Raw genomic sequence first — 12171 nt, 5'->3', positions numbered from 1 at the left:
TAATAATAATAATTATGAATTTGTACATGGAAAATCGAAAAGCTTGGTCCAAATGGCAATGGTATGTTGAGCGAGGAAAGCACCAGCACTGGCATCAATGGTACAATCGACTAAACGCCAACTTAAATCTTAATTTGACCAAATGAAGTTTAATTCCCCACGGGAACAACATGAATGTGGAAGAAAAACCTATCATATTTGTTTGGTTTCTAAGAATTTCGAATAGGGGGAATTTCTAGAAGGTTTAGAAATGCACGCGAGTGCGTTTTGTAAAACTTACTTTGTATGATGTTGTAATACTGTATACTTTGTAGTTGAAGCGCAAACAAATAACACCATCAAGGTGACCCATTTGGCAACTATAAAGGGAAAATAACATATTCATGACTTCAGTGATTAAACGGTTTGTTTGTTCAAGTTCGAGTGGCCTAGATTTGTTTCCCAGTGAAAAAACAATTGTTCCGAACTATAACTAGTTATCTGTCTAAAAGAATATATTATGAACCTCTGCTGGCTCTGTACGTTGAGAGCAAACAATGTCTATTTCGAGGGAATTTTGAGGTGCGTCAGTCAGTTATTACATAGCTAAATGCTTAACAACTCAACAAGAAAGTTGAATAACTATTTTATATGCGTTTATCGCACTTCTGCATACAAGACTGCTATTGTTACATTAATACATACCACAATGGTTAACAAATGTAAACTCAAACTCAGAATAACTTCATGTAGGTAAACAAGTTCACTTATGAACGTCAAAAGAAAAGATTTAAAATAGATATTTAGGTACTACCATTTCGCAAGTCATACTTGTAACATGATTTGAAAATGTTTAAAAATTCTATTGTACTATATGTCACTAAACTTAAAGGGCTGGATCTGAATGAACTTTTTTGTTTGCGTTCTAGTGTCACCCAGGATGGCTTAGATTCACAAATCAGCTTGGCGGATGGCACTGCAGTCAGTACTTTCATACTTTGTTTATTATCAAAGCAAATATACAGGACATCGTCTGTCGGGTCTGCTAGTTTATATATATATAATAGTTGTATGAATGTTTGTATTAAAACATTACGAGTCACTCAAATCTATCTCTCTGTCTATAATTGACAAGAGACCGGTTCTTAGCCTTGCCCTCGTCTAGATCGTTCGGAAGCAAGGGCTGAAGAATCTTGATGCTTTCTTTTACGCACTTCCCATTCTAATTTACATTAGATATTGCGTTCAGCGTAATTTAATACTATTTATCAATTTACACAAAGAAATCTTTTAACGTCCAGTCCGCGTTGTACGGAAGTAAGCCGATTTTATTCGGTGTAAGGAAAATAAAGGCGTGTTGTATTTATAACTCTAATGATGAAGGCGTCACTACTTTATCTACTACTAGTACTGTGAGCATAGTCCCAGCATGCCACCAACGATCATTGGTTTAGCTTGCTATTATTTAAGCCTCGTTTAACTTTCGCTGATTATCCTTAACAAGAGTACAAAAATTATCCATTGCAAATAACATTTATCATAAGTGTATCCCACTTATACTTAGTTTGATTTTATTGTATTTGTTCCTATCTATATCTTTAGATCTGGTCTTAAAGGTTTAAATTGGCTGTATATGTGAAATACATCTCTGGCTATATTTTTATTATAATTGTTTTTTCTTGTTGTACTTACTTAATGGTACGAAATAAATGAATAACTAACATTAGCGTACCAGGTTAATGTTTTAATACCTGAAGATTTTACAAAACGAACTGTTATGATACCTAATATGTGATTAAAACCGCTTTTTTAGAAAAATACCAATTTTTGAATTTGGAACGCGCGCAAAGATGGCGTTTAAAAAATGTATAGATTTAATAAAAATATCTTAAATAAAATACAATAAAAAAATAATACCTAAATAGGTTTCACTTTAAATATGGTTTACTAATAATAATAAAATGTTACATCATAGGAAGTATATATCGATTGATTATTTCAATTTTATTTTGTTAATTTGACATTTATACCTTCTATTTACGTCAGAAAACAATATAATCTAAATGTTAAATTTGCTGTTTTCAACGTAAATATTGTTTTATATTATTATTTTTTCAGGTTCGTTAATTATTTAGAAAGGGCAATCGTAAAAAAATATTAAATGTTAATTAAATAAAAATAACTTTAATGCGTACTTTGATATTATAATAATATTAATAGTATCAGTAAATAAAACTAGCATGGATGATAAGTCTAACATATAAGTTACTTAAACTTAGAATAATTTAGCGTAATGCATATTGCATTACGTATTACTAAATATAAAGACTCATCAATTAAGTACAGACTTTCACAAAAAGAAAAACAAATTAAATATGTAAAATTAAATTTCCCGATTAAGACCTCAAAAGAAGGATAATCACCGAAACTGAAGTCTATTTTGAGGCTAAAGACAAATAATACTATAAAAATGGTATCGAATAATTGTATGACGGCACGTTGTATCGCTCTCGAATCAAATACTATTAGAAATTTTTTTTTTCCATATATTTAATTATAAGTTCTTAAACAACGTGTATGCATAAAATTATACTAGAAAATATTATTACCTATATCACAAATTCTTAACACATACACATTAATTATATTAGAATATAAGCAAGCTAGCTAGAGAAAAAATTAAACAAGCAACCACAGAGTGTCAAAGTCAAAATTTATTTATTCATATAGGTAACATAATGTACACTTATGAACGTCAAAAAAAAGAAATATTAAATGAATCTTATTTTACATTTACTGCCAGTTCTCAAAACAAGGGCGTAGAACGGAAGAGAAGAACTGGCAATAAACTCTCCGCCACTCTTTTTAATCGTCAAGCCTTTTCTTTTTTTCTATTTAATAGTATAGAGTCGGAAAGGCCTGTTATCGTTGACCAATACTACTTGTTTATGCTTCATGCAGACGAAATTTTAATTCGATGTTTTATTTGTATATCTTTAGATATGCTTGAAAACAGAAAGATTTTGAAAATAATATCTAACCTTCATTAATCGAATTATGTCACCGAATAATTGATATTTCATTTGACATTAACAATCAAACACCAATGAGGGATCTATTACAAAACCACGCAAGGGCTTCGTACACCGCATAACAATATCAGAAGCCTGTTGTAACGAAAACAGCGACATTATAAATACAAGTTACGGCCAGCCGCGCCTGAGTGTGTGAGTGGACGCCATAGACAGCGCCGAGACCGGGAAATTTTGACGTTTGCATTCGGAAAATCTGCCGCCATGTTCGTATTGAAGGTCAGTTTTGTTTTGTTTAATCTATAATTATTACAACTGTGAATTCTTAATTCAAAAATTATTTTTCGAAAAAAGAAAAAAAAAATTTTCAAAATTTTAATCTTTTTGAAATTATTATTGATTAATTCGCATATTTACAGTCCGTAACTTTTTAAATTACGTACGTAACGTGTATATATTTCAAAAACATTCTACTACAAAAGATTTACGAAAGATATAATGCGAGCGCAACAGATACCGTGACAAACAACAAAACAATATAATCTCGTAGCTTGCGTAGCATTCGAAGAATCTAATCATGCACTTTTAGTTTCATTGACTAAGTAGAATGCACATATGTTTTGCTATTAATTGTATTCCTTTTAAACTCTTTAGTTAATTAGCATAATATTTGTGCCCCAAGGCTAAGCTGTTTAGTGTTTTTTGATTAAGCAAAATCGTTCTATTTTTTTAAAATACTATTACGTACTACGTACTATGCTAAATTTTGTTTCGTATTAAGTTAATCGCGTTTATAAATTATTATATTTGCAGTTTCTTCATGAATGATATGTAATGATTATCAGTCTAGATAACAAAAATTTTATACAATATACGTTTTTGTACAAAACTAAATTTTCCATTCTAATTTATATCGTAATTCAGATCTTAAGGACGTGAACTATTGTTGCTCTAGAAACGCGCCAATAACACTAAATATTTACAAATTATTTACGTTGAATGGGCTTGGTGTAATGAAATGTATATACTTGGCTTTATACCAAATCTTTAATACCAAACTAACCCGTTGATGGCTAGCCTACGTTTAAAGTTAAAAAAAGTTGATAAAGCAAGAAAATTTAAGGTTTTTTATTATTATAATTTACTCTACTGTTGGCAGGGGATCGTGTCCAGGGACTTTTTATATCTCACAAATTTTTTCAAAAAAAAGAAATACATTTTACTGTTTCCAATACACTATTTCACAAATGACGTGTTACGCACGTTAAAGCATATTATTAAGCGTTAATGACTGCTGTGGGTAATAATAATAATAATAAGCCAATATGTGGGACGCATTATTAGGATACATTTGCTAAAACTCTAATTAATGAGCCACCTATAATATGGATTGATAGAATCATAAGTACTTAAGTTTTCTTTTTAACTCGTGAATACTAAAATAAGCAACAAGATGTGGTAAAACATGACCCGCAGTATGTCAATCACTAAAGTAGTTATTTAGGTCGTATAGATTTTGTGATAACGTATACAATGATTAGATACGTTAGAGACGTATATGTAGATTGATTTACAGTTTCCTCTGTTCATAAACAAAACAAAGTTGGTTAGTCATAGCTAAAAAAATTGCTATACATATGTTGTTTTAATCCTTACATAAAAAGTGTGTATGTAAGTGTGTTACATAATAAGTGTTTTTAATTATAAAATTATTCAGAAATTGCCTGTGAATATAGGAATGCTTGGTGTAGGCGTGGTCTTATGCAATAAGACCTAAATTATTGACCAGTTCGATCTAGGCTGGCTAGGAAGCAATCATGTTGACTAAGCTTAATTTTATGGAATTTCTTACCAATTGACATAGTTACTAATAAATAGTTGAAATATTGACCTTATTATCGATACGATTGGTATTAATAGATTCATATAAACGACATAAACGCGCGCCAGGATAATTTTAAATGATATTGTATTTAGGTTCTGGTATGTACATATTTACACAATAGTAAACCTTAAGTATGTCAGTGTTATTTAATAAATATACTTTTAATTCTAATTACAACTAGATTTAAGATAACATTGCAATAACTTATGACCGTATTACATATATAAATTTTGTTAATTTACTGTTTTATGTACAAGCTTTTGTCTTAAATAAAAACTGACTTTTACTTTCAGAGTTAAAGTCTACTAGTCATAACCAAAGAATTGTTCGGTCTTTTAGAAAAAAATATCACTAACGCACAATGGGCCAAATGGGCGTCTTAGTGCGGAAGCTTAGTCCATACTACACTTTAATAAGTTCGTAGTTAATGTAAATGAAACCTATTTAGTACAGTAACTTATTTTCTCGCCCAGTGACTCGCCAGACATACATTAATTACTTACATTACGTGAAAATTGGTACGACCTTGAGCGTAACAATTTGGAATTCCACAGCAGGCGTAGTAATTGTGAAATGGAACTAGGCCAAGCGCCCGGCGTTACCCAAACTTCTCTATGTAGCATGCTAATTGATACACTTTGAATTGTAATCGATTGTTAGTGGAATTTTAATAAGATACAATGTAAGATACCATTTATGATATACAACTAAATCTTTGAGTAATTTTGCTTAAACAAAAAGAACCTTATAACGAAATGACACACCATACACTTTTAAATTGTTTTTTATTGGCTATTGAGAGGGACACTTTATACTTATATTATATACTTTTTGTTAAAAACTTATTTATTTAAGGGTCATTACATCTCAGCTCGGGCTGTTGTGACGAGCGTAGCTTGGCCTGTATGAGAACTTGACTGAACATAAAATCCTAAGTTTCTAGGACATTCTTATGTTATCGCGTTTTATGCATGCACTACGCCATATCTAAAGAATAATCAACACAAGAATATTAAGAATCGTATACTTTTAAAAATACAACAACGGCACTAGTTAAAAAATTACGTAAAACTTTGTAACCGACGAACAAATGATAAGCTTGTCCTAAGCTTGCCCGTTTATTAAAAGGTTTTTCTTTTTCAAAAAACTGACCATTTAGATAGTATATGCAATATATCCTAAAGAACATTTATTCAAATTACAAAGCATTAAGATTTATATTCTACTGATAATTCATTAATTTATGAAGCATTGTCTCATTTGTTGCTACTGTTTTGTTTAATTACCATTGATTTTTTTAAACTATTGTTTATTGGCAGGCCATGTTATAAATAATTTAATTATTTGGTAATCACGACAATTGACTCTTTTGTGGATTAAAAGATGACATAGTGACAAGGATACGAAACGATATTCTTAGGTGGTTTCGCAAAGTAGAACGGATAAATGAGCAGCAGAATATAGAAGACAACCGTGGATGGTAAAGTCTGGTTGGGTAGGCCTTGTCATACATAACTGGAACACATCCAGAAAGTATCTAGTATCTACTAGGTATCTAGAAGGGACAATTTAAAAGTACGGCTATGCATGGTGAATATATGAAAGTGATTTAAACGAGAGTGATACGAAAGCACCGTTGCCAGTGGACAACTCTGATCTCTGCTTATCCTTATAAAAAAGGTGTGATGATATATATACAATAAATAAATAATTTACGTAACAACCAAATTCAGGTAATTATTAAACTAGCTTCCTTCAGTTGGTGATACATCTGACAGCTGATGCGAACTATGTCACGGCTAGCGACATGAAAATATCTGACATTATATTAATAGAAGTTTGAAATTATACAACCTACACACATTGTTTTTTGTCATAGATAATTAAAATTTCTTGACAAGGCACAGGCGTTTTTGCAATATATCAGATTTTCCAAAATATAAACTCAATAACATTTTAACTGAATTGAGTGTTAAATCGGAACAGTCCTTTAATATGATTCTTTTCACTGTTTTGTCAGCCCTGTAACTATTAACCAAATTTGTACAACATTTAGCTGTATTTACAATAAGCAAATACACATAAAGCAGATATAACGGCAGGGTCTGATTATGATTTACACTCTTCTACCCGATATTAATACGAGTCGTTCTTTATAAAAATGGTCATTTATTTAATATAACAAACGCCTAGTAATAGTTGTAGTGCGGTCGTTGTACAATTTTTATATAGTGAATTTTATATAGATAAAGTAACTACTTAACTACAATTATTTTTTACAACTACAAATATTTATTAGTTTTTTGTACTAAAGAGTGCGAAGTGAAAAAATAGGACATAAGAACAGAGTGTCGGCCCTATAATAGTAAGTAGTGTTATTATACACTTTCTTATGTTAAATATCCTTAAAACGTGTATTGAAATGTAGTTCCGTTTTATAGCTTTTTCTTGACATTCTACCTAAAAACGGAAATTCAGCATATCAGGGCTTCTGGTACAAAGCCTTATTGACAAGATTTATTAGTACTAGCTAGTTAGTCTCCGATGTAACTTGTCGTATGTCCGTACTTCGACAGTCGCTTGAAGCGTTTTTTAGATCACATTCCATAAATAATTATTCAAACACTGATGTAGACTGTTTTGCAAGTGATTGAATATAACAAGGCCGTCTTGTCAGCTCCCTTGTACAGGTTCTTTGTATAAACATTGCCTTCGAAGCTTTTCTGTCGTAATGCGTCATAAAGGAAATACGCGCAGTCATTTAATAAGAACTAAAAGCTAATTACCTTAAGCTAAATATTAATATTTTACATCATACTTCAAATCAAAAATTTCACAATTAAAAGTAAATATTATATACATCACTCATAGTACAATGCGTACTTAATTTTTTTAAAGTACATAACTGATTCTTCAAGTAAAACCTAAAAAAAATGTGTTTATTCATTATAAGTACATATGCAATATAATGTGTAATATCTGGGAAACGTAAAATAAACCTGTGTCAGGGTTCCCAGCTTTTCCATAGCATACTTAACTATAAATTTCTTAAAGTATATATTGACAATTTAATTACATCTTTTATTTTAGTTATTTTTATTTACATTGTATGGGTGCAAGTGAGGGAATGAATGAGTGGGTGATGAATGAAATGTGTAACTACGTATTAGGTGACAGAAGCATCTCCAACACTACGTAAGCTGTATATACGCATATTTAATTTATATTATATATTACACATATAGTCTCCTTTCATATAGCGTCTGGCGAAGTCAGTCCTTAACATCTAAAATGCATATATCATAATGCAAATATAAAAAAATATCTAAAAGAGTTAATTACCAAATAAATTAATTCTTTAAAGATCACACTGAGTCATTTCCGCAATTACAACATACCAAATAAAACTATCTCGAGATTAATCTTTCCGCATTCAAGGTCACAACATTCACTGACCAGTTCCGTTTTGCGTAGTTTACGTAGTTTTAAAGTGATTCCAATATGTAAAGCGTTTATATGTTATAGGTACGACATAGTATCGTGATTAATACCAATTCGTTACTATTATTTAATTAATTTTATTTTATATACATAAGTTAACTTTATAATTTATAAGTTAATTGTGTTTATAACTACTGGAACACATATTTTTCGTATTAATTGATAACATTATTAAAAAAAAATTAAGATAACATTTTAATACTTATTGTAACGCTGTAACTTTTAAACGAATTACTGAATTAAGTAGTAACATAACAGATACAGTATAACTGAATTGTCACACAAAGTTTAAAAAATCAATCATATAACAATTTAGCAATCTGCAATAATTATTCATATTTTTAGTTTTATTTATTATGAGGACACTTTGACAGATTCCTTCCACGCAACGTAATCCATAAATCGATTTAAACTCAATCAATTCAATAAAATTCCAGACACTACTATTCGCTGCTGTATGCGCCTGCGCATCATCACAACAAGGGCCAACCACGACTCCTGTTCCTATCTTAAAGCAGATAAACAGGCAGAATGATGATGGCTCCTACAGCTTTGGTTATGAAGCAGCAGATGGGTCCTTCAAGATTGAAACAAAGTATCCGAATGGAGATGTTGCAGGGAAATATGGATATGTGGATGAATCTGGTAAAACTAGAGAAGTTTCGTATGGAGCGAGCAGTAAGAGAGGATTTGAACCAGAAGGTGAGTGGTTCTAGATTTAAAAAAAAACTAGAATATATTTTTATTAAATGGCCGTTCACAATAGAGCAAAAACCTATAGAGCGTTCTTTGATAATATGCATGTACCGAGGAAATCAACTATGTGTTCAGCATTCAGCTATGTATGTAGGTCCACGATGTTTTTAAAAAGCCTCACAGCCGCAAGTCTTCGAAGTTACAGATAACTGCGGTCTATTACTTTTGAAGGAAGGTGATTCGATTAAAAAGAAGAGCAAGGCACTATAAACTCTCCGATTGTAAGGCATGAAGTAGGAGAGTTTTATAGTTTTGACAACAATTATAAATAACTGTTCTTATTGTTATGTCAATATCAATATGGAATTTTTATGTCTATTTAAATATGAATTGTGAGTTTTTATAATTAGGCACCCTGGATATCTAAAAGTTTCTTTGCAAAAAAAATAATATTATTATTATTATTAAAAGTAAAATATGTTTCAAGTCACTTTGTTATATAATAGTTTTGATATAAAGACAACGTAAATTATGAAACCTCATATATGTGTGAGGTAACTGTTACAAAGTCATATATTTACTTAGTTAATGTTCTTATTCCGAAATAATTTTACATAATTTCTTGCTCAGTGCGAACGATACTAATGTTAAATAATTTCTTCTTTCAGGCACTGGCATAATGGTACCACCACCAACACTGAATGATCCGTCCAGCCACAACGCATTAACCGACGGCCAAGAAGATGATGGCCAGTACCGTGAGGATCCAAAAATATACGAAGACCCCAAATACAACGGCCGAACACAAAACCGTCCAGCTTCCTTCAGACAGTTCCAGAAAGCAGTAGAGCAACCGCAACCACAGACTTACCAACAGCAACAGACTTACCAACAGCCACAGACTTACCAACAGCCACAGACTTACCAACAGCCACAGACTTACCAACAGCCACAGACTTACCAACAACAGCAGACATACCAACAGCCACAGTACCAGCAACAGAATTACCAACCTAACTTCCAGTTCCAATCTTCGCCTCAACGTTCAAACCTCTTCTCCCAGCAAACGAACCTTGATGTGCAGGCCCCGCAAACGTTTCCACAAAGCCAGGTATTTCACCAGCAGCCCCAATTCTCATACCAGGCATACACCCCACAGCCTTACCAGAACTACCAAAGCCAGAACTTACAGAACCAGAACTTCAACCCATTCTCCGGACATCCAGCTCAGAACTTTGACCCCAGTACTGGGTCATACTCTATTAACTTCACTGGTTAAGCTATTAATTACTATGGAGATTTAAGTCAACACTTCATTAGTTTATAGTATATACAATGCTTTACTTAATGTACATATATGTAAGAAAATAAATTCAGACAATCCCTAACACTTTTTAATTGTCCTGAGGAAAAGAGACAAATAACGAATATCATTAAATTATGTACATCGTATACTGACAATGCCTTTAAACATTTAAAGAATGAAAAAATTTATGTAAATGTAAAATAATTCTTTTGTCTGATTTTATACATTACAAGCATATATTGTTCTATAATACCTTCTCTCTCGTAGTACCTATATACATGAAAATATCTATTTACTATATTTTCATATGTTAAGATGTTTATAAACTAGTCAATTTAAGTAATTGAAATTGAGTAAGTGCTATTTTATTTAATTCTGTATTTAAATATCATTCTAAATCTATATGTTTTATCCAGATTTCTCATATTGTATACTTAACATATATAGCGTGTTGTTTTGTATACTCGGTAAATTTTCGGATATAAGTGAAATTAAATATAAATAAATTTACCACATTTAATTATATTTAATTTCACTTAATTCTATAAAGAGTACGCATGCGTCAGGACTAAATAATACAGTAAAATACTATTTTTAATATATTAAGTATATTTTACGAGGTACGAATCGCCATAGGTTTTATAATTTTATACCCTGTACCATGTTATGTTTAGGAAAGTTAATATTCGATTGGAATTCAGTTTGCATTCGGAAACGTGAAGGAACTACGAATTTTAAATAAAAACTTATGTAATACATAGTATTTTTCTTGTTAATACTATCCCGACATTTTTAAGTTTATCAAAGAACTAGAATTAAAAATAAGAGGAATGCTAAATAGAACCTTGACAATTGGTAACAATAAACAAAAGAAGTTTATTGAACGACATATATGACTATATTAGCACACTAGTTCAGAACGCATTTATGCCGCTTGGTTTTGTAAGACGTCTCAGTAAATATAATGATATGAAAGTGCTATACTATATGTAAGAAATGTTCTTGAATATGGTTGCTCAGTATAAAGTACACTATACAATACTTTATGGGCGGCAGTATCACTTAACTTCAGATGAGCCTGTCCCTTAACAAAAAAACAAACAAATACATAATTGTAATTATTTATAAAAGACAAAGACGCGTGTGACAAATTTAATTAAAAAAAAATAATTTAGGTAATTTAATGTACACTCATAAACGTCAAAAAAGAGGTATAGAATACATTAAATGCTTCTAATTTTATATTTACTGCCAGTTCTCAAATCAAGGGCGTAGAACGGAAGAGAAGTACTGGCAATAAACTCTCCGCCACTCTTTTTAATTGCCAAGTTTATTCTTTAGACTTTCGACGAAAACAATACGATATAATGGTTCTACATGACATTATCTCAGATAAAATTAATTGCACTTCCACGTTCCTGCCTACCAGACTCGTAATTGTTTTGTTTCACGTTCCTCATATAACAACGATGCAAAAATCTCAGTTTAGTATCACGGAGCCCGGACTTAGAACGACCATTATTTAAGCCCACCCCACATACACACCCTCACACACTGTGAGCTAACTTCACACCATACAACCAAATTAGGTACCTATTACTAAATTTTATTGTTTTTTTTTCTTTCGTAAATGTTTGAACCTTATTGTAAATATAATGTATTCCATCTTTGGCTATATCTTTAGTATGAGCCTTATATATACGATTGAATGTAGATATGATAGAATGATCTGATAAAAATTAAGTTAAATTTGCATTTCTTAAAATATTTTT

General features: G+C 31.1%; 1 protein-coding gene across 1 annotated transcript; it reads left to right on the top strand.

Annotated features, from left to right (window-relative positions):
* Nucleotides 1-3166: 3166 nt before the first annotated feature.
* On the top strand, nt 3167-11155 carry LOC110996097 (activating signal cointegrator 1 complex subunit 2 homolog). Its single transcript, XM_022263622.2, has 3 exons — nt 3167-3290; nt 8835-9099; nt 9762-11155. Exons 1-3 carry the CDS (start codon nt 3276-3278, stop codon nt 10370-10372), a joined length of 891 nt encoding a protein of 296 aa, XP_022119314.2. The 5' UTR covers nt 3167-3275; the 3' UTR covers nt 10373-11155.
* Nucleotides 11156-12171: the final 1016 nt, after the last annotated feature.

Source organism: Pieris rapae, chromosome 10 (assembly GCF_905147795.1).
Source record: "Pieris rapae chromosome 10, ilPieRapa1.1, whole genome shotgun sequence".
Taxonomy (NCBI): Eukaryota; Metazoa; Arthropoda; class Insecta; order Lepidoptera; family Pieridae; genus Pieris; species Pieris rapae.
Note: the sequence above shows the minus strand (reverse complement) of the source record. Positions and strands in the feature narration are given on the sequence as shown.

What these genes read in the sequence shown, in the direction of transcription:
- LOC110996097 (XM_022263622.2), top strand. An exon ending in GAGAGGATTTGAACCAGAAG is followed by an intron (nt 9,100 to 9,761) that starts GTGAGTGGTTCT and finishes TTCTTCTTTCAG; the next exon opens with GCACTGGCATAATGGTACCA.